Source organism: Bombina bombina, chromosome 6 (assembly GCF_027579735.1).
Source record: "Bombina bombina isolate aBomBom1 chromosome 6, aBomBom1.pri, whole genome shotgun sequence".
Taxonomy (NCBI): domain Eukaryota; kingdom Metazoa; phylum Chordata; class Amphibia; order Anura; family Bombinatoridae; genus Bombina; species Bombina bombina.
This window is the reverse complement of record NC_069504.1, coordinates 954,772,319-954,796,066: the sequence shown is the minus strand read 5'-3', so window position 1 is coordinate 954,796,066 and position 23,748 is coordinate 954,772,319. Positions and strand designations below refer to the sequence as shown.

Genomic DNA, 23,748 nt, shown 5'->3' with positions numbered 1-23,748 from the left:
CTGTCTCAGTGGAGTGGTGGGGGCGAAATCCAGATTGTAGTGGGTCAATGAGGGAGTTTAGTGTAAGTAAATGGGATAGACGTACATAAACTAGCTTTTCGAGAAGCTTTGACGCAAGAGGGAATAGGGAAATAGGGCGGTCGTTGGATGGGGGGGTTGGGTCGAGAGAAGGTTTTTTGGAGGATAGGTGTGACCAGTGCGTGTTTAAGAGATGAGGGAAATGTACCAGTGCTGAGGGAGAGGTTGAAGATGTGTGTGAGTATAGGGGTAAGGGTAGAAGAGAGGGCAGGGAGTATTTGTGAGGGGATGGGGTCGAGGGGACAGGTAGTAAGGTGAGAGGATAGTATAAGGGCAGAAACTTCATCCTCTGTAACAGTGGCAAAAGAGATAAATTTATGGCTATGTTGGTTTTGGATGATAGTGAGGTTTTGAGGGGGTTTGAGACCCGGTAGCATGTTGAGAGCTGATTTCAGTTCTGATGGAGTCTATTTTGTTATTGAAGTAGCTGGCAAAATCTTGAGCCGAGAGAGAAGTTGTAGTAGGAGGTGGGGGTGGGCAGATAAGAGTATTCAACGTGGAGAAAAGACGTTTTTGGTTTGAAGAAAGAGAAGAGATAAGAGTGGCGAAGTAATGTTGCTTATATAGATTAAGGGCGGAATAGTAAGAGTTCAAGATGAACTTGTAGTGAAGAAAGTCAGCTGAACTCAGAGATTTTCTCCAGTGTCGCTCAGCAGTACGGGAACATCTGCGTAGGTACCGTGTCAGAGGAGTATGCCAGGGATGAGGATGAGTGTTGATTGCCGAGCTATGGTAGGTGGGGCCAGATGGTCAAGGACTGATGTAAGGGTGGCGTTATAGTGGCAGATAGATTAATCAGGGCAGGAAAAGGAGGGGATGGAAGAGAGGAGAGGTTCGAGAGAGCTAGCGAGCTGTTTCTGATCTAATGACTTGTTGCTTCTGTGAAGTTTGGTGTGAGGGGTAGAAGGAGGGAGAGTTGTAGGGAGGGATGTGATGTTATAAGTGAGGAGATGATGGTCCAAAGAGGAAAAGGGGAGTTTGTGAAGTTTGAGATCGAGTGCATCGATAACTGAAAATCAGATCAAGTGACCATCTTTGTGAGTGGGAAAGTCAGTCCATTGAGACAGGCCGAAAGAGGAAGTGAGTTGCAGAAGTTGTTTTGCAGAGGAGGCAGTGGGGTTGTCAAAAGGGAGGTTGAAGTAGCCAAGAATGAGGGCAAGGGTGTCTGAGGAAAGGAAATAAGGTAGCCAGGCAGCAAAGTGATCTAAAAACAAATCTGATGAGCCAGGGGGGCGGTATATGACTGCAATACGTATAGAGAGGGGAGAGAATAAGGAGTAATTGTCTCTAGAAGAATAAGCGAACCGTGTGTGTTTTGAATTAAGGAAATGTGAGGGAAGAGAAGGGCTGTATTTGTTGAAAGGTGCAATGAGAGGAAAGTAAAATACCAACACCACCTCCTTGTTTATTATCAGGCCTAGGAGTGTGGCTGAAGTGAAGACCCCCATGTGACAGTGCAGAGGCAGAAGCTGCATCTGAAGGAGAGAGCCAGGTTTCTGTGAGAGCCAGAAGATTGAGAGAGTGTGAGATAAAGAGGTCATGGATAGAAGTGAGCTTGTTACAAACAGAGCGAGAGTTGCAAAGTGCCCAGGTGAAGGGGGTGGAGGCTTTAGGTGCAAGAGGGATGCAAGAGAAATGTCCCCAGGAAATTCACCCTTGTACTTGGAGTAAGATAACTCTTTTCCAAGTTTATCTTCCATCCATGTGATCGAAGAAGACTGAGAAGGGACTCCGAATGTTCTTCCGCTAGACGAAAAGATGGTGCCTGCATCAAGATATTGCCCAGATAAGGCGCTACTACAATACCTTGTGTTATGGCAACGGCTAGAAGAGCCACCAGAACCTTCGACAATATCCTTGGAGCAGTAGCTAGGTCAAACAGAAGAGCTATGAACTGGAAGTGCTGGTCCAGAAAGGCAAACCCCAGGAACTGAAAATGTTCCCTGTGTATTGGAATGTGAAGGTATGCATCCTTCAGGTCTATGGTGGTCATAAAAACTGTCCTTCCTGAACCAGAGGAAGGATTGATCGTATTGTCTCCATCTTGAAAGAGGGAACACTCAGAAACTTGTTAAGGCACTTTAAGTCCAGAATTGGACGAAAAGTCCCCTCCTTCTTTTAAACCACAAAAAGGTTTGAATAAAACCCCAAACCTCTTTCTGCTGTAGGTACCGGGACAATTACTCCTAGAGAGGAGAGATCCCGTACGCAACCTAAGAAGGCAGCCCACTTTTCTGGTCTTGTAGACAGACTAAAGAGTAGGAATCTGCCCCGTGGCGGATGAGACTTGAATCCTATCCTGTATCCTTGATATGCAACCTCCAGGACACAAGGATCCTGTACATCCTGGAACCAAGAGTCTGAAAAAAAGAGACAGTCTGCCCCCCTACTCGATCTGATCCTGGATCGGGGGCCGCCCCTTCATGCCGATTTGTTCTCAGTGGGCTTCTTAGTCTGTTTGGACTTATTTCAGGACTGAGCCTGCTTCCAGGACTGTTGTGCTTTGTCAGAACGAAAGAAACAAAAATTAGACAGTTGCGGTCCCTTAGGCCTATTTTTCTTATCCTGCGGTAGGAAGGCACCCTTCCCTCCGGTAACCGTAGAAATAATGGAGTTGAGCCCTGGACCAGAAAAAATATTCCCCTTGAAGGGAAGAGAAAAGAGTCTGCAACCAGAGAGCCCAGCGGGCTCTGACCGCAAAGCCAGAACCCTTTGCATTTAGGCGAATAATCTGCAAATTCGCGTCACAGATGAACGAGTTAGCAATTATCTCTCCTGAATATCCTCGAGGGGAGTCACGACCTCAATGAGCTTTGACAGAGTGTCGCACCAGTAGGTAGCTGCTCCAGCAACCACGGCTACAGCTGCCGCTGGTTGAAATAAAAAACCCTGTATGTTGAAACATCTTTCTCTAAAAGAAGAACTATCCTCCAGAGAGATAGTAGTACGCTTAGCAAGCGTAGAAATAGCGCCATTCACCTTAGGAATGGAGCCTCCGCACAATATAAACAGGAATTATTAATCAGTACAGAAGGAGCAGAACCTTCTAATGGGATATCAAAGTCCTCCATAACTATGATATATTCACAGAAGGACAGACAAAAAGTAAACGCTTTTATTAAAAAATAAATAAAATAAAATGGTGAATAATACATATTGCAATGATTTTTATTAAGTATAAACCACTGCTTAGTGCTTTCTCATTACAACAATGAAACAGACTGTTACATATAACTTTAATAGGGACCTCATTTTTATTTTGTTTGTGTGCTACTACAGTTAAAGTGCACTGTATTTAGTTACATATGATAAAGAAACAATTAAGAATACTCTTTATACCATTCAGAAGAATGTGGAACCCATAAAATTGTCAGGAATTCTGCTGTGTGTGTGTGTATATATATATATATATCATTATATATAGCATGAAAGAAGACTTGCACTCGTTGGATTTTTTAAACAGATTTTACTGTGACCGTGTGACGTTTCGGGGACAATATATCCCCTCCCTCAGAGGAGGGGATATATTGTCCCCGAAACGTCTTCTTTCATGTTGTTTATAATTATCTACTAGCACCCTGGTAGATGTTTTCAAGGTGAGAGTGCACATCTTTGCTATAATATATATATATATATATATATATATATATATATATATATAATATATATATATATATATATATATATATATATATATATATATATATAGATAGAAATAAATAATCTCACTAGACAGGTTGATTCACTCAATACAACTGGGGGGGGAGGATGAGTGCTCCTTACTATCAGCTAAAAGGACATAAAACACCTTTTAATTACACAAAGTTTGTATAGTTTTGTATTAACATAAAAATAATCTAAACTTTCTGCAACTGTTTTATTGGCCAAATCACCAATTTACCTCTATGGAGACGCCATTCCAGAAAATTCACTGGAGAAGATCAGGCTTGCCACTGTCATTGTTAGGGACAATAAATATGTTGAGGTTGTAATATAAAACAACAAAAATGCAACAAACTATGGCCTCTAGTTATCAAGCCGTCAACCTCAAATACGCTGGAATTCCGCAGCGTATTTGTGGCGAGGCTGATTCGCCTTAGTTATCAAGCACTACAGCCCGGCAAAAAATAGAATTAGTGACGTAAGCTTTGATCCGCCGGACTCAGTCCGACACAGATCGATTCTTACGTCACTCCAGATGTTTCCGAACGCAAGTTTGACACAAACTGACTACTTTTGGTAGTTATCCAAACTACTACCAGGTACGCTACGCCACTATTCCGGGCCAGCGTACCTGGTTTTTCAATCCGCCGCCCTGGAGGTGGCGGATCCCATAGGAATCAATGGAGCTCTGACCATAGCGAAAGCTCATGTTCGCTGCTGCCCGAACATCCCATTGATTCCTATGGGAAGTGTGGTCACCTACACCCTAACATGTACCCCGAGTCTAAACACCCCCTAATCTGCCCCCCCCCCCACACCGCCGTAACTAAATAATGTATTACCCCCAAAACCACCGACTCCCGGAGCCCACGCCACTCTAATAAACTTATTCACCCCATAAACGCCGCTCCCGGACCCGCGCCGCAACTAAATAATATGTTAACCCCTAAACAAGCCGCTCCCGGACCCGCCGCAAACATAATAAAAATATGTTAACCCCTCTAAACTGCCGCTCCCGGAACCCGCCGCAACTATAATAAATATGGTTAACCCCTAACCGCCGCTCCATGACCCCACCGCCACTACGTACTACCTATTACCCCGTAATCTGCCCCCCTACCACCGCCGCCACCTATAATAAATGTATTAACCCCTATCCTGCCCCCCCTACACCGCCGCCACTATAACAACATTATTAACCCCTAAACCTGTCTAACCCTAACCCTAACACCCCCCTAACTTAAATATTAATTAAATACATCTAAATAAATATTTTTCTTATTAACTATATTAATCCTATTTAAAACTAAATACTTACCTTTAAAATAAACCCTAATATAGCTACAATCTAACTAATAATTATATTGTAGCTATTTTAGGATTTATTTTTATTTTACAGGCAACTTTGTATTTATTTTAACTAGGTAGAATAGTTATTAAATAGTTATTAACTATTTAATAACTACCTAGCTAAAAGAAATACAAAAATTTACCTGTAAAATAAATCCTAACCTAAGTTACAATTAAACCTAACATTACACTATCATTAAATAAATTAAATTAATTAACTACAAATACCTACAATTAAATACAATTAAATAAACTAACTAAAGTACAAAAAATAAAAAAAATATTACAAGATTTGAGTCCTTGAGTCGTCTTCAGCCAGCCGACCACCGATGGAACAGAAGAGGACATCCACAGCGGCCAAAGTCATTATCCAAGGGGCGCTGAAGAGGTCTTCCATCCGATAGAAGTCTTCATCCATGCGGCGTCTTCAATCTTCATCCATCCAGAGCGGAGCCTTCTTCAAACGAGCCGACGCGGAGCCATCCTCTTCCAACGCCGCCTACCCGACGAATGGATATTCCTTTAAGTGACGTCATCCAAGATGGCGTCCCTCGAATTCCGATTGGCTGATAGGATTCTATCAGCCAATCGGAATTAAGGTAGGAAAAATCTGATTGGTTGATGCAATCAGCCAATCAGATTGAGCTCGCATTCTATTGGCTGATCGGAACAGCCAATAGAATGCAAGCTCAATCTGATTGGCTGATTGGATCAGCCAATCGGATTGAACTTGAATCTGATTGGCTGATTGCATCATCCAATCAGATTTTTCCTACCTTAATTCCGATTGGCTGATAGAATCCTATCAGCCAATCGGCATTCGAGGTACTCCATCCTGGATAACGTCACTTAAGAGAATATCCATTCGTCGGGTAGGCGTCGATGGAAGAGGATGGCTCCGCGGTCTGCTTGTTTGAAGAAGGCTCGCCTCACGGCATGGATTGAAGATTGAAGACGGGCCGCTCATGGCTTGAAGACTTCTATCGGATGGAAAGACCTCTTCAGCGCCCCTTGGATGATGACTTCGGCCGCTGCGGATGTCATATTCTGTTTCCATCTCGGGTGTCGGCTGCTGAAGACGACTCAAGGTAGGAGATATTTCAGGGGGTTAGTGTTAGTTTTTATTTAAGGGGGGATTGGGGTGGTTAGCAGTAGGGAATGTGGGTGGTGGGTTTTAATGTTTGGGGGGGGGGGGTTTGTATTTTTTTTTAAATGCAAAAGAGCAGATAACTTTGGGGCATGCCCCGCAAACGGCCCTGGGTAAGGTAATAGAGCTGTTAACTTTTGCAATTTAGAATAGGGTAGGGCATTTTTTTATTTTGGGGGGCTTTGTTATTTTATTAGGGGGCTTAGATTAGGTGTAATTAGATTAAAAATCTTGTAATATTTTTTTATTTTTTTGTACTTAGTTAGTTTACTTTAATTGTATTTAATTGTAGGTATTTGTAAATTAATTAATTAAATTTATTTAATGATAGTTGTAGTAGTGTTAAGTTTAATTGTAACTTAGGTTAGGATTTAGTTTTACAGGATTAAAATTTGTATTTCTTTTAGCTAGGTAGTTATTAAATAGTTAATAACTATTTAATAACTATGTTTACCTAGTTAAAATAAATTTAAATTTGCCTGTAAAATAAAAATAAATCCTAAAATAGCTACAATTAATTAATAATTACATTGTAGCTATATTAGGATTTATTTTATAGGTAAGTATTTAGTTTTAACTAGGAATAATTTAGTTAATAATAGTAAATTTATTTAGATTTATTTAATTAATATTTAAGTTAGGGGGGGTGTTAGGGTTAGACTCAGGTTTAGGGGTTAATAATTTTATTATAGGTTGCGGCGCTATAGGGGGGCAGGATAGGGGTTGATAAATTTATTATAGGTGGCCGACGGTGTGGGGGGGGGGCAGATTAGGGGTTAATAAGTTTAATATAGGTGGCGGCGGGGTTTAGGGGTTAAACAATTTATTTAGTTGCGGCGGCGGGTACCTGGATCCGCAGGATAGGGCGTTAATAAATTTATTATAGGTGGAGGCGGACTTATAGGGGGGGCAGGATAGGGGTTCAATAGGTATTATGTAGGTGGCGGCGGGGTCCTGGGAGGCGCGGTTTAGGGGTTAATACATTTATTATAGTTGCGGCGGGGTCTAGGAGCAGCGGTTTTACGGGGTTAATAACTTTATTTAGTTGCGGGGGGCTCCGGGGGGGCGCCGGTTATCAGGGGGTAGAACAGTGTAGTTTTAGTGTGGGTGCTTAGTGACAGCTTATCAATAAAGCTGTAAAAAAGCCGAAGAGCAGCGAGATCGGATGAGTGATAACTATCACAGTCGCTGCTCATCGCCCCGTACTTGGTGCGCAGCTTTTTGACAGCTTTTTTGATAACTTTTGGCGAACGTATTCAGGGTCTGCGGCGTCGATGTGAGGCGAGCTTAGGCGAGCGTATTGGGCCCGGCTAAGGCAGGCAAGTAGGACACGTTGATAACTAGAGGCCTATATGTCTATATATTCAGAAAGGTTTAATATTTAGCAAGTTAATTTACTGCTACAGAAGTCTTAATTGCAAGATGTTTTATGTCTCTTTCCATTTTTTTTTTAGACACATATTTTCAGCATGTTTAAATTCTGAACACCTTTGAGTAGAATGTCTCTTAAACCCATCCACCAAGCTTTATATTTTTTCCTTACCCGCCCATCTCCGATTGTGGGGTGGTTTTAGTGATGACCAATGGTTTTTCCAAGTTTGGACTCAGATCCACCTTGTAGTCTCTATGCCGGAGAAGCTCCCTTTTAATGGGAGGCTGTAAGGGCTTTCCTAAAAATCAACACAAAAAAAAAATGACTAACTGAGAAACTAAATTTACATTTCAAAAATCAAATGGCTTTGCAGCCATTTTGGAACGTTACTAATTTGACGTATAAAAACTATATGGTATAAAAACATTACCTGCTTTTTTTAGAAGTTGCAGTTACTGATGAAATTATTATTCTTTCTTAAGGTGACATTATACACTAGATTTTTCTTTGCATAAATGTTTTTTAGATGATCATTTATACAGTTTTTTTTTTTAAATGTATAGTTTTGCTCATTTTTAAATAACATTTAACATAAGATTTCCAGACTCCTTACCAAGCCCCCAAAGTTTTAGGAGAATACTGATGTAAACCTACTCCAGCTTGCTCCTTGTTTGTGTAAGAGTCCTTTTCATATGCACAGGAAGGGGGCAGGGGGGGGGGGTATCTGCTTTTTTTGCTATAGAACCCACTTTTAGTGGGTGTTTCCAGTTAACCTTTTCAACAGAGCTAAACTGAGAGCTTTGAACTACTTTTTTTTAAAATGTTTTTTACTGTGCATATTATTCTTTATAGTAGTGTCCTATTACATGCCGTTAAATTCAAATTGGTGTATACTGTCCTTTTATAAACATGTATAACAAGAAAGTTTTTAAATAAGAGGTACTAAAAATGATTATTTTCGATTGTCCTCTCTAAGTAATGGCTTTTTGAGTAAACAGTAATAAAGAAGATAAGGAAGACTTTGTGTAAATCATTTTAGACAGATAAGACAAATAGGTATTCTCTCCTAAAAGATGAGCCATTGTTTTTGGTTGTGGTTTCAGTTAGCAGAAAACTGCTATTTTCATATACAACATATACCTAGCGTAACAATTTTCCCATACATTTTAAACTCTGCTGCTGGGTATACACACACGTAACTGGAAACAGATTAGAGAAAACCATATTTACAGTGTCTGTCCCTTTAACAGTATATGAAACATTACTAACGAAAGATCTGAATCAAGGTTATATGGGTTTCATTTTTACACCATATAACAATATGACAATAAAGCTCAAATGATAGGTAAAGAAAAAGGCCCCTCTCTGTAGTATCCCTCTGTACTGGCAGGTAGCATTTGACGGAATGCAGTGAAAAATTCCTAGCCAATCACATCATTAGAACATAATACTGTGCCCACTGTTGGGGGTCCTCATGAAATGTAACTTTACCTAAATTTCAAAGGAAAGTAATCAAATTTTAATATTTAACACCAAATCCATAGTAAGTAAAATGCTGTTATATGTGGTATTTGCTACTGGAAGATCCAGCATAAAATCTGATTTGTTTTTTTAAACAAGACAAAAGATATAATGGGTTATAGGGGAATAGAAGGCACAACAAAATTGCTTATACTTTGGTACAAACTGTGTGTGCATACGTCAAGGGAATTTTAAAGGGGCTAATTATGTCAGGAGTCCCGTTTTTCTGGTCCCCTGTTTGCATGTAACACCACCTGGTACACAAATACCATTCCTATTTTGTAGCATTGCTCTGCATGGTTCCCTTTGGCAACTTTAAAAATGTACACATGGCAGAAGCACACTGTGAACAAAATCTCAATTTCAATTAATATGTTTAATATCATCCTTCCCCCTCTATTCTGACACCCTGGTCACCTCTTCATCTAAAGGAGGGTCCCTGGAGGGAGATGGTTCTGGTGGTCAACCTGGGGCAGAAACATTTTAATGTCCTGACCTCCCACATTCAGAAGTGTTACCCTGCAGCTATATATGCTCTTCTCCCCTCCCAGTAAAAATGATCTGTTGGACATCATTGGGGAGTAATTGTTTGGAGGACTGTTATCCTATCTTTTCATTAGACCTATATAAAGCTGATCACCACTCCCAGATGGCAGGGAGAGGTGTTCAGCTTGAAGAAACTCTTCATTTTTACATAATTGCCTCAAGGCACTCTTCCACTCTTATGTAAAAGCTCCCAGGTACTCTATGATACTCACACAATCACTGCACACTTTCCAACCCATGTCTAAACACCTTCAAATACTCCCCAAGGTCCTCTCCTAACACTGCATGCAAACAACCACCCACCAAAGTGCTTCCCCAGTCTGTCACATGCACGCACGCACCCACAACCACCCAGGTGCTCACCCACCCACTTATGTGCATGCACCCACAACCACCCAGGTGCTCCCCTACCCTTGCACACTCACACAATCACCCAGGTGCTCTCCAACATGCACACAACTCTCTGGTGCTCCCCCATGTCCAGATACTGCCTTCACCCCTGCACGCACACACCCTCAACCACCCAGGTACTTTACCACCCTCTCACACACCCACAACCCCCCAAGTGCTCCCACACCCTTGCACGCTCACACAACCACACTGGTGCTTCCCCAATCCTGCATGTACAACCAGGTGCTCCCCCCTTGCACGCACGTCCAGTTGCAAGCAACAGAGCAATAATGAAATGCTCCAATAAACTAGAGCAATGATTTCCTTGAATTTATGTCCCTTCAAGGAAATCATTGCTGATGTAATTTAGGAAAAAAAGGTTTTATAATAATACAAGAATACAAACCATCTTTCTTTTCTCGCTCTTCAGTGATTCGTCTATTTGCAAGTTTCTCATACTCATCCTTGTCCCACTTCCGACGAAAGTCTGTACTTTTTGACTAGAATAGAATTCAAACCATTGATCAGTTTTACCATAATAATGGTAGGTAAGGGTACAACAAACAAATAAATTAGAAACAAACAAAAGTTTTGTATTTTACAGTTTTCAAACGGTTACTAACCTCCACTCTCAAACCACATTGTAACAGTAAACTTCTTTAGTACCATTACCAAATTTTTTCTTAGAAGTCAACATTACAGGGAGTGCAGAATTATTAGGCAAATGAGTATTTTGACCACATCATCCTCTTTATGCATGTTGTCTTACTCCAAGCTGTATAGGCTCGAAAGCCTACTACCAATTAAGCATATTAGGTGATGTGCATCTCTGTAATGAGAAGGGGTGTGGTCTAATGACATCAACACCCTATATCAGGTGTGCATAATTATTAGGCAACTTCCTTTCCTTTGGCAAAATGGGTCAAAAGAAGGACTTGACAGGCTCAGAAAAGTCAAAAATAGTGAGATATCTTGCAGAGGGATGCAGCACTCTTAAAATTGCAAAGCTTCTGAAGCGTGATCATCGAACAATCAAGCGTTTCATTCAAAATAGTCAACAGGGTCGCAAGAAGCGTGTGGAAAAACCAAGGCGCAAAATAACTGCCCATGAACTGAGAAAAGTCAAGCGTGCAGCTGCCAAGATGCCACCAGTTTGGCCATATTTCAGAGCTGCAACATCACTGGAGTGCCCAAAAGCACAAGGTGTGCAATACTCAGAGACATGGCCAAGGTAAGAAAGGCTGAAAGACGACCACCACTGAACAAGACACACAAGCTGAAACGTCAAGACTGGGCCAAGAAATATCTCAAGACTGATTTTTCTAAGGTTTTATGGACTGATGAAATGAGAGTGAGTCTTGATGGGCCAGATGGATGGGCCCGTGGCTGGATTGGTAAAGGGCAGAGAGCTCCAGTCCGACTCAGACGCCAGCAAGGTGGAGGTGGAGTACTGGTTTGGGCTGGTATCATTAAAGATGAGCTTTTGGGGCCTTTTCGGGTTGAGGATGGAGTCAAGCTCAACTCCCAGTCCTACTGCCAGTTTCTGGAAGACACCTTCTTCAAGCAGTGGTACAGGAAGAAGTCTGCATCCTTCAAGAAAAACATGATTTTCATGCAGGACAATGCTCCATCACACGCGTCCAAGTACTCCACAGCGTGGCTGGCAAGAAAGGGTATAAAAGAAGAAAATCTAATGACATGGCCTCCTTGTTCACCTGATCTGAACCCCATTGAGAACCTGTGGTCCATCATCAAATGTGAGATTTACAAGGAGGGAAAACAGTACACCCTCTCTGAACAGTGTCTGGGAGGCTGTGGTTGCTGCTGCACGCAATGTTGATGGTGAACAGATCAAAACACTGACAGAATCCATGGATGGCAGGCTTTTGAGTGTCCCTTCTGCAAAGAAAGGTGGCTATATTGGTCACTGATTTTTTTTTGTTTTGTTTTTGAATGTCAGAAATGTATATTTGTGAATGTTGAAGATTGTTATATTGGTTTCACTAGGTAAAAAATAAATAATTGAAATGGGTATATATTTGTTTTTTGTTAAGTTGCCTAATAATTTATGCACAGTAATAGTCACCTGCACACACAGATATCCCCCCTAAAATAGCTATAACTAAAACAAACTAAAAACTACTTCAAAAACTATCAGCTTTGATATTAATGAGTTTTTTGGGTTCATTGAGAACATGGTTGTAGTTCAATAATAAAATTAATCCTCAAAAATACAACTTGCCTAATAATTCTGGGCACTCCCTGTATTAGCCCCACTTACACTTTTTATTTTTTAAACACAGCTTTATTGAAATTTACTATACAAGAACAGTAGAGACAAATGTATACAATATAAACAATATGAATAGTTTACAGAAGTAAGTATATGCTCCGCTATGTCACACAATTTCAGACCTTGAAGGAGATATAGTCCATCAATATTCTCCTATTGGAGGTAAGGTTTGAGAGTATAACAAATTTGAACACTTTTTTTTTTAAATTCAATAAATAAATAAATATCTTTCCTTGGTGCCCTATTAAAAAAAAATTTGTATTTCAGAATCTTTATATGTAGAGTAATAAGATACAGTAGGAGTAAGAGGTACATTTTAAGAGTCAGAGCTCTACAGTGTATGATATTTTCCAAGCCCTGATCTATTGTGCACGAATACAAACCACAAGTCACTGAAAAATATCTGCTCTACTTGTCTGTGTCCATGTTTAGGTCTGTTTACTAACACTCTCTCAATGAATGTCTTCCTACTTTTTTGTTAAATTGCATCAATTTAAAACTAGCGACCCTGCAACATGTGTTAACATCAGCAAAGCAGTTAAAGTGAATGTAAATTTTGATGCTAACGTGCCTGGTTTTTAAAAATTCGATTAAAAACAGGGGCACTTTAATTCATCAAAATTTACATTTCACTCATGCTGTGAAAAAAAATACTTACCTTTAATGAGCGCAAGCTCCAGCTTCCTCCACCCGTCGAAAAGCCTCTTCCTGGGGTCTAAAGGAGGAATCAGGGCTTCCTCCAATCACGGGCGTTGAATCAGACACCGGATTCTCCCCGGGGGGGGGGGAGCCGTGATTGGAGGATGACCTATCAGCAGTAAAGGCTGAGAGGACCGGAGGAAGGTGGAGATACTCGTCAAGCTTTAAAGGGCAAGTATTTCTTCACAACGAGTGATAATGTAAATTTTGATGAATTAAAGTGCCCCTGTTTTTAATCAAATTTTAAATAAACGGGCAATTTAGCATCAAAATTAACATTCACTTTAAAGGTACCATTTAAAGGGCATAATACTCATATGTTAAATCACTGAAACTGATGCAGTATAAACTGTAAAAAGCTGACAGGAAAATATCACCTGAGCATCTCTATGTAAAAAAGGAAGATATTTTACCTCACAATCTCCTCAGCTCAGCAGAGTAAGTTCTGTGTAAAAAGTTATACTTCACCTGCTCCCAGCTGCAGGTAACTCTCATGAGAATTCATAGTAAACTTCCTTTACCTGATTGGTGAAATAATATGAGAGTTCACGAGGCTCATCCCCTAAGCTGTCCTAGGACAGACACACTAAAATGCTGCTTAGAAATCCTTTACAATGGGAGGTGGCTTCTGAGGTACTTTTGAGGTAAAATATCTTTCTTTTTTACATAGAGATGTTCAGGAGATATTTTCTAGTCAGCTTTTTACAGCTATGCTGCATCACTTTCAAGTGTTCAAACATTTGGGTATTATGGCCCTTTAAGAAAAGCAGAGCACTGCTCGCCCCGAGCAGATGCAGTTGCTGACCCAATCAGCAGAGGTAGCGAGACTGCCCAGCTGTGCTACTACCACCGCAGATAATCAGCAACCGAGAGGTAGTTTGCAGGGGTCAATAGCATTGTTGGGATGCTACTGTTAAAATTACATTCTCTTTTAAATTAAGATGTCATTTTTCCACTATAATGGCAGTTTAATATTACTAAAATGAAGGCTTTAAAGGGCATAAAACCCAATTTTTTTCTTTCATAATTACGCATTTTAAGCTAACTTTCCACTTACTTCTATTATAAATGTTGCTTCTCTTCTCTTGATATCCTTCATTGAGCTAGCTGAGCAGATTAAGCAAATGATAAGTATATATGTGCAGCCACAAAGGATACGAAAAGAACAAAGCAAATTAGATAATAGAAATAAATTGGAAAGCTGTTTAAAAATCGCATGTGCTATCTGAATTATGAAATACAAATTTTGAGTTTCGTGTCCCTTTAAAAGGGATATGAAACCCAAAATGTATCTCCTTACTGATTCAGATAGACATGCTTTTTTTTTTTTTTTTAAACTTTCTTTTTTAAACACTTTTTATTGACACTCCATAATCGTACAGTGCATAATACATACTGAAATGGAAGTGGTTTTATTTTTATACATTAAAGAAATAGAACATACATTATATATTTACCAGTTCTGTGAGTTACAAATGCTTTTATTGTTATATCTAAAGTAAATATACTTCGCATCTGAAACACATATCAGTGCATTGTCATAGGGGTGGGGAAAGGAGGAAAAAAGAAAAAAAAAAAAGAAAAAGCAAACGGTTTGAATAATATCCTCTCTCAATCCTTATATCCCTACCCTCCCATTAAGAAAGCTATATAAATTCACCTGACAGAATAGCACTTTTGTATTTACTCTGTGTTTCTAAAGGGGAATATATATTGTTTCTGAACTTCCGGAGAATTCATTTTAATAAATGCTGTCCATTTAGAGAAAAAAAATTCTTAACTTCTAATTCAGTGTTCAATTAAAAGGTCAAGTTGTTCATTTATCATTTGACTTCTATGTTGGCTATGAACTTGGTGAAGCTGGGTTTTCTATTATCTTTCCAACTTGAAAACATTATGTATCTTCCAGCAAGAATAATACAGTTAATAAATTTCAGGCTGACCATTTTTCAGTCTAACTGGATTTTGGAGCATAGAACATATTAAACTTCCAATTGTATACTTTGCTTTAAGACTTTGGATGACCAATATGATATTTTCTTCCAAAACGGATTTACTTTAACACAATTCCATAAACAGTAAATTATGTTTGCATCTGGGTTATTACATCTAGAACAGACCAGCTATGAAATTTCTATCCCACTTGGATATTAAAGCTTGGGGTCAACTTACTCTATTTACCAATTTGGTATGTAAGTCTCTCCATGAGGTGGCTAGAGTAGAAGACCATACCCTGTCAAAACTTTTTTAAAATGAGATCAGGGTTAATAATGATCTGGTCTCGTTGACAGCCTTTACATAGTACAGATAACATTTACCCCCTCCTGCTTCTCTGTAACACTAACCTATACCAAAATGAAATGGACCTATAACCTTTTTTATAGAGTTGGAGACCGACTTCTAATTTGTTACCAGTTATCCCTAGAGTCTTCTCTAGGTTAATTGTGTATAAATAATGACGTAGTTGAAAAATATGCGAAAAAATCTTTATTTGATATATTAACTACATTTCTAATTCCTCAAAATATTTAAACTGTGTTGTCTACCCATATCTAGCAAACTGATATAATATTCAAGGCCATTTCTCCCCCATCTTTCAAATAAATTAGAGTTGACACCCTCAGTAAAGTTGGGGTTTCCTATTATGGTAAATACACAATAAACTGCTAGGTCGACTTCCCAGAGCCTGCACTCTTTATGCCAGACTAGCACTGGATTTCGTATAGTTTCCATCCACCTAATTTCTTTAGGTAAACCTTTAATTGGATTATGCATACTTGCTTGTAATGATAGAGGCTTAAGCAATCTCTAAATCAATGAGAGAATAACCTGCCCTCTGTAATCAGTCTAATTGCTATCTTTGCTATACATATCCAGTTATACCACCTTATTGAGGGTAGTCTCAACCCAGCAAATTCATTTTTCTGTGTGAGCCTATGAAGGGAGATTCTAGGTTTCATCTTACCCCAAATAAAATCTCTGAATATCTTATTTAGGTAGTTAATATATCTATACTTTATAAAGATTCTGCATAATATATAATAGCTTGGGAAAGATGATCATTTTTATTAAATTTACTTTTCCAGTCAGAGATAGCGGCAAGTGAACCCAATTCTTAAAGTCCTGTTTAAATTTCAGCAATAATTCTTTGAAATTTAGATTGTACCATTCACTAGGACAAATACTGATTTGTAATCCCAGATATTTCATTGACTTTTTTACTTCCTTAAAGGAAACTCTTACAGTGGCATTTGTTTTCGAAATCCATAATATCTCAGATTTTAAAAGGATTTATCTTGTAGCCTGTAAATGAGCTATATTGATTCAAAATCTGCAGTAATTTAGGCATATTTTTAGAGTCCCAAATAAAGATCAATGAATCATCTGCATAAAGAGCTATATGTAATTCCTGTGAGCCCAGTACTATGCCTTCCACTTTTCCCCTTATAACACTTGCAAAGGTTCAATAGCAAGATTAAATAATAAGGGGGATAGAGGGCAGCCCTGCCTTGTACCTTTTGATAATTTTATATTGTCTGAAACCTCACCATTAACTATTAAGGCAGAAACAGGATTAGTATAGAGCCGCTCAATATGTTTGAAGAAGTGCTCTTTAAAGCCAAATTTACCTAGGACTATAAACAAGTGATTCAATTGTATAGAATATAATATACCAATACGATGCCGGAGAATGAGACCTGTGATTGGATTCTAATGGTCCCCGTGATCGGAGAACTGTCACCAAGATCAACGGACATTTGCACACACTGTAACAAGTTAATTAAAGAGCAGTGTTTCTACCACCATCATTGGGATACCTATCCATCTTGTTACAAGACTGTATCACTCACGATTATATTATCAAGGAGAGATTTTTTTTTATAATCTGGGTACAATATTGATAGCTAGTTTCATACTCATTGATGTATTATATGATGTATTATTTGTACTAAGTTTATGGATGCATCCAGTTTTAAGTAATTGACTGTATTGATTTTATTAAACATTTTTAATCTGGGAAAATAATAGCTTTTTAGCGCTATTCTCTTGTTTGCATAAATTGTCTCACTATTTCTGTTAGAAAGGAGATCTAACGGTTTCAGAGGATTTAGGCATTATTCGCACAGAGGGAATTAGGTTCTTCGTGTTTTGCAATATCCTATATTGAAAAGCAGGTAAAAAGAATCAGGAGCAAGTTTTGTGAGAATGCTTCGAATTATACTTTCACAAGAGCACTAGGTGACAAGCAGTCTTTTCTGTCATGTAGTATTCCAAGAATGCCCACCCTAACTACCTAGGTGTATCTTTAAGAAAGACTACCATAAGAATAAAAGGGACATGAAACCCCCAAAAAAATCTTTCATGATTCAGATAGAGAATACAATTAAAAAAAAAACTTTCCATTTGCTTTTATTAGCTACTTTGCTTTGTCCTCTTGGCAGCTGCTGTTGTAAACCATATCTAGCAAAGCAAAGCAAAGAAGTGGGGAACAGCAGCCAAAACAATTAGCAAGGAGTAAGGAGTCAGCCACCCCTCTGATCAGCAAATACTTGAAAAGTGACTCCAGCCTAGGCAGGTTTCATAAAAGAAAGACCTTTATTGTACCTTGGTCCACACAAAAGCAACAACGTTTCAGACCTGACTAAGGACCTAGAACAGGTCTGAAACGTTGTTGCTTTTGTGTGGACCAAGGTACAATAAAGGGTCTTTCTTTTATGAAACCTGCCAAGGCTGTAGTCACTTTTTTCAAGAAAAGCATATCTAGATAGGCCTCAGGAGATAGCTGCTGGTGGTGGGCTGTACACATATACCTCTTATCATTTGCTTATTGATGTGTTCTGCTTGCTACCAGTAGTGCATTGCTGTTCCTTCAACAAAAGATAACAAGAGAACGAAGCTAAATTGATAAAAGAAGTAAATTGGAATGTTGTTTAAAATTGTATGCTTTACCGGAATAAGGAAAGAATAATGTTGGGTTATAAATTGAAAACGTTTTTTTTTTTTTTAATTGTATCCGCAATCTGATTCACGCAACAAAAATTATGGGTCTCTTGTCTTTTTAAATAGCACATAAGTGAGGCTCATTGAACCTAAAAAGGGACACAAAAACCAGATTTTTTTTTGCTTTCGTGATTCAGATAGAGCATGCAATTTTAAGCAACTTACTAATTTACTTCTATTATACATTTGTCTTCGTTCTCTTGCTATCTTTGTTTGAAAAAGCAGGTAAGCATTATTGGTTCATAATATGTGATCAGGTTTTAACAAGAGTGGGGTTTTAGTTTTTTTTTTTTTTTCTATTGACTTCTATGGGGGGAATACGTAAACGCACACAAGATATTGTTCAGTGTTTTGCGCTGGTCAGGTTAGCGTGCGACCAAAAACATAATACAAACACAACCTGACTAACTCAAAAAGCTTACATCTAGCGCAATTAACGCTTAGACAGGATAGTTTATTACTGCGCCACTTGTAATCTGGCCCTATATATAGTCAATTTGACACAGCCCTAACAGCTGAATCCCATGTGCAACCCTAGAAGTCAAATACATTGCAGTGTGCCGGGTAGTGCACCAGCTGATCCTGAGGAGAACACTGCCTTCATATATAGATGATATATTGATACATAGAAATCCCCATACAAGATTAAAAGCCTATTTCCAATAAGCCTTCACCAGTGGAAAGGGACATTACAATTAAAATGAATAAAAGATCTCTGAATACTACCTCTTCCTCGATGTGGGTGTTATCAGGGGAGTATGATTAGGTGTGAACCAATCCCAACCTACAGGAGTTATTTTAATAAATTTGTAAACAATGTACATTTGTTCTAGCCAGATCTCTAGTGATGACCTATGTTACCATATTCCAAGCCAACATATGATTTACATAGGTTTATGAGCATGCACATGATTTGTTTACTATTATATTGGTGTAAAAACATAAGTTTATACTGATGTCAAATGTATTATTACTACAAAAAGATTTAATGATTCAGATAGAATATACAATCAATTTTAATCAACTCAACTACTACTTTTATTATCAACTTTGCTTAATTCTCTTGGAATTGCTTGTTGAATGAGCAGAAAAACACTACTGAGAACTAGCTGATTACATCTGGTGAACCAATGACAAGTAGCAGTTATGTGCAGCGACCAATCAGTCGTTAGCTCCCAGCAATACATTGCTGCACCTAAACCTACCTAGGTATGCTTTTCAACAAAGAATACCAAGAAAACTAACTATATTAGATAATAGAAGTAAATTTTGTAAAAGCTGTTTACAATTACACACTCAGTCTGAATCATGAAATAAACATTTTGGGTTTCATGTCCCTTTAATTAAATATGAATATCTGGGACGGGTAACGAATAATGAGAAGAAACAAACATTATATTTTATTAATTCCCATGTGTGCGTAAATTGGGTATCCCCTTCCCCTGAAACATCGACTTTAAAAATGAATCCCAGCACTCCCAGTAAACGCGGCGCCCACTAGCTAAAATACAAAACTCACCCCACTTCCTGACGCCATCTTGCTTAAAACAACCCGTCGCTCTCAATGACGTAACCGCAGAAGATAGTTTTGGTCACTGTGGAAACGCACTATCCAATTGTCCCACAAAATTGACGATCCTTGCTATCATGAGGTACCATTTTTGTTTTGGGCAAATTAGATCATTTTAAATTTTTGTTGCCTAGCAAATGTAAAACGTGGCACCGAAAACACAAAATAAAATAGGTTTATTTGATTATTCATTTAGTTTTAGCCCTTTATCCGCAAAATGAAAGGTTATGAATATGCCCTCTTTAAAGATGACCGCAAAAGCGTCACTTTCTATGACAGATGAGCACCAGAGGTGAAACTGTACTGTTTCACATGGGTTTGTTCAAAACCATATCTCCGGTGAATCAATTCTAGGGGCATTTTTTGGTTTATTTTTGCTATGCATTTACCGATGGTAACTGCATAATATTCTGGCATGACGTGCCTTACAAAAGCTGCTCAACATATTAACTTTATATATATCATCATACAGTTTAAGTGTGCACATAAGCAACGTTTATGACTATAGGTAAGTTAATTCGTGAATGTGTTGATTTAAAACCACAATATTACATATTCGTGTTACACACGTATCTATATAAAAATGTATATATGTATTTATTACCTAGTCACAATATATTTCAACATGTGCGAGTCTGTATTTAAATAAGCCAACAAGTTCTCTCACATTGATGGATATGGTATCCAATAGTTTTCTTTCATGCAGCAGAATTTATTTACATCAAAGATTCAGGTGCTAAATTAATGTTTTAAAATGATTTAAATATGCATTGCTTTTACAAGATGGCAAATCCCTTAAAGGTCTCTTGAATGTTGTTTATCTTATTTTCTTAGCTGTGACCAATTAGGGACAGCGAAAAAAACAAAAAAACTACATCTATCACCCAATCACTGTGCAGCATGTAGGAATCTCACTGTGTCAGTCTTTTGGTAACTAGATTTTTCTAAGCCTGTTATAAAAGAAAAGAAAAATAAAAGTAATTGGGTATCATTGTAGAGTATAACTGTGCAAAGCAAAAGTTGAGGGCATTGCATAACATGTCCTGTGATGTTAAAGATTGTATCTTTCTAGACCCACCGATATGTAGTCTACTCATGTTTAAAACACCAAACAAATTCTGTCTATCGGCAGGCTGGAACTATAAGGGCCAATATAGTAATACAAATGACATGCTCTAATCTGTCATTTCAACCCTAGCGAGGCAGTAATGCTATGTGTTTAAAGGGACAGTCTAGTCAAAATTAAACTCTCATGATTCAGATAGGTCATGCAATTGTAAACAACTTTCCAATATACTTATATCATCAAATTTGCTTTGCTCTCTTGGTATTCTTTGTTGAAAGCTAAACCTAGGTGGACTCATAGCTAACTTCTAAGCCCTTGAAGGCTGCCTCTTATCTCAGTGAATTTTAACTTTTTTTTTTTTGCAGCTAGACAGCACTAGTTCATGTGTTCTGTATTAGATAACATTGTGCTCACTCCCGTGGAGGTACCTAGCAGTCAGCACTGATTGACTAAAATGCACGTCTGTCAAAAGAACTGAAATAAGGGGGCACTGCTGATTTGTCTGGGGTTAAACACATAGAATTAAAGCATCACTAGTATTAAAATGACAAGCTCAAACAAATTAGAGCATACAGTTCTAATACTATAATGGCCCCTTAACCCCTTAGTGACCATGGCACTTTTCCATTTGTTGACCATTTGGGACCAAGGCTATTTTTACATTTCTGCAGTGTTTGTGTTTAGCTGTAAATTTCCTCTTACTCATTTACTGTACCCACACATATTATATACGGTTTTTCTCGCCATTAAATGGACTTTCTAAAGATACCACTATTTTCATCATATCTTATTATTTACTATTAAAAAAATTATAAAATATGATGAAAAAATGAAAAAAAAAACACTTTTTCTAACTTTGACCCCCAAAATCTGTTACACATCTACAACCACCAAAGAACTCCCATGCTAAATAGTTTCTACATTTTATCCTGAGTTTAGAAATACCCAATGTTTGCATGTTCTTTGCTTTTTTTACAAGTTATAGGGCAATAAGTACAAGTAGCACTTTGCTATTTCCAAACCGTTTTGTTTCAAAATTAGGGATAGTTAGATTGGAACACTGATCTGTCAGGAATCCCTGAATAACCCTTCCCATGTATATATATATTTTTTTTAGTAGACAACCCAAAATATTGATCTAGGCCCATTTTGGTATATTTCATGCCACCATTTCACCGCCAAATGCGAGCAAATAAAAAAAATTGTTCACTTTTTCACAAACTTTAGGTTTCTCACTGACATAATTTACAAACAGCTTGTGCAATTATGGCACACATGGTTTTAAATGCTTCTTTGGGATCCCCTTTCTTTAGAAATAGCAGACATGTATGGGTTTGGCATTACTTTTTGGTAATTAGAAGGCCGCTAAATGCTGCTGCGCACCACACTTGTATTATGCCCAGTATTTAAGGGGTTAATTAGGGAGCTTGTAGGGTTAATTTTAGCTTTAGTGTAGTAAACAACCCAAAGTATTGATCTAGGCCCATTTTGGTATATTTCATGCTACCATTTCACCGCCAAATGCAATCAAATAAAAAAAAATTGTTAACATTTTCACAATTTTAGGTTTCTTAGTGAAATCATTTACAAACCGCTTGTGCAATTATGGCACAAATGGTTGTAAATGCTTCTCTGGGATCCCATTTGTTCAGAAAAAGCAGACATATATGGCTTTGGTGTTGCTGTTTGGTAATTAGAAGGCCGCTAAATGTTGCTGCGCACCACACTTTTATTATGCCCAGCAGTTAAGGGGTTAATAAGGTAGCTTGTAGGGATAATTTTTGGCTTTAGTGTAGAGATCAGCCTCCCACCTGACATATCCCACCCCCTGATCCCTCCCTGACCCCCTCAAACAGCTCTCTTCCCTCCCCCACCTCACAATTGTCACCACCATCTTAAAGGGACAGTCTAGTATAAATTAAACTTTCATTATTCAGATAGGACTTTTAATTTTAATCAACTTTCCAATTTACTTTTATCATCAAATTTGCTTTTTTCTCTTGGTATTCTTACTTGAAACTAAACATAGGTAGGCTCATATGCTAATTTCTAAGCCTTTGAGGGCTGCCTATTATCACAGGCTTTTTAAATCTCTTTTCAACACAAAGAGACAAAGTGCACATGGGCCATATAGATAACACTGTGTTCAGGCACAGGGGGTTATTTAAGATTTAGCACAAAACAATGCTAAATTTAAGACAATAGATAATAAACAGTCACAGTCATGTGATCAGGGGGCTGGAAGAAGGTTCCTAGATACAAAGTAATCACAGAGGTAAAACTTGTATTAAAGTAACTGTGTTGGTTGAGCAAAACTGGGGAATGGGTAATAAAGGGATTATCTATCTTTTAAAACAATAACAATTCTATGGTAGACTGTCCCTTTAAGTACTGGCAGAAAGTCTGCCAGTGCTAAAATAAAAAGCATTTTTTTAAATTTATTTTTTATATTGATTCTGCAGTGTTGGATCCCCCCTTAGCCCCCAACCACCTACCTGATCCCCCCCCCCCCATACAGCTCTCTAACCCTCCCCCTCTACCTATTTGCCGCCATCTTGGGTACTGGCAGCTGTCTGCTAGTACCCAATTTGCCCCCAAAAATGTGTTTTTTTTTAATTTTTAAATGTAAAAATTAATATTTTCTGTAGTGTAGCTGTCCCCCCTCAATACCCTACCCACCCTCACCCTCCAAGATCCCTTGCCCAGCACGTTTTATTCCACCCTCCCTCTCCCTCCTTCCCATAGATTTCCATTAGTAGCTGGGTAAATGCAATGAGGATTGCTTTCAGAGCTTCAAACCCCAGAGGACGTGCCAGGCACGTTCTTGGTCCTTAAGTGTATTTTTTTGTAGGACATGCCTGGTACATCCTTGGTCGTTAAGGGAAAGGGACAGTCAAGTCGAAAAAACTTTCATGATTTAAATAGGGCATGTCATTTTAAACAACTTCCCAATTTACTTTTATAGTCAGTTTTGCTTTATTCTTTTTGTATTCTTAGTTGAAAGCTAAACCTTTAGCTAAAATGCTAATTTCTTAGACCTTGAAGACTGCCT

At 38.4% G+C, this 23,748-nt stretch overlaps 2 protein-coding genes across 2 annotated transcripts in view; one reads left to right on the top strand and one right to left on the bottom strand.

Moving 5' to 3' along the window:
- The window catches only part of ZMAT2 (zinc finger matrin-type 2), an 88,713-nt gene extending 69,083 nt beyond the window's left edge, over positions 1-19,630 (bottom strand). Inside the window, exons 1-3 of the mRNA XM_053718605.1 lie at positions 19,580-19,630; positions 10,474-10,567; positions 7,782-7,908 (exon numbers count right to left, since the gene is read on the bottom strand). Coding sequence (XP_053574580.1) covers positions 7,782-7,908; positions 10,474-10,567; positions 19,580-19,597 — 239 coding nt within the window. The 5' untranslated portion in view covers positions 19,598-19,630. The remainder of the gene's footprint in view (positions 1-7,781; positions 7,909-10,473; positions 10,568-19,579) is intronic.
- A 279-nt stretch (positions 19,631-19,909) lies between these two features.
- Positions 19,910-23,748, top strand: part of LOC128663982 (histidine--tRNA ligase, cytoplasmic) — a 354,313-nt gene continuing 350,474 nt past the window's right edge. The window contains exon 1 of the mRNA XM_053718604.1: positions 19,910-20,138. The gene's annotated coding sequence lies outside the window, so the exon portion shown is untranslated. The remainder of the gene's footprint in view (positions 20,139-23,748) is intronic.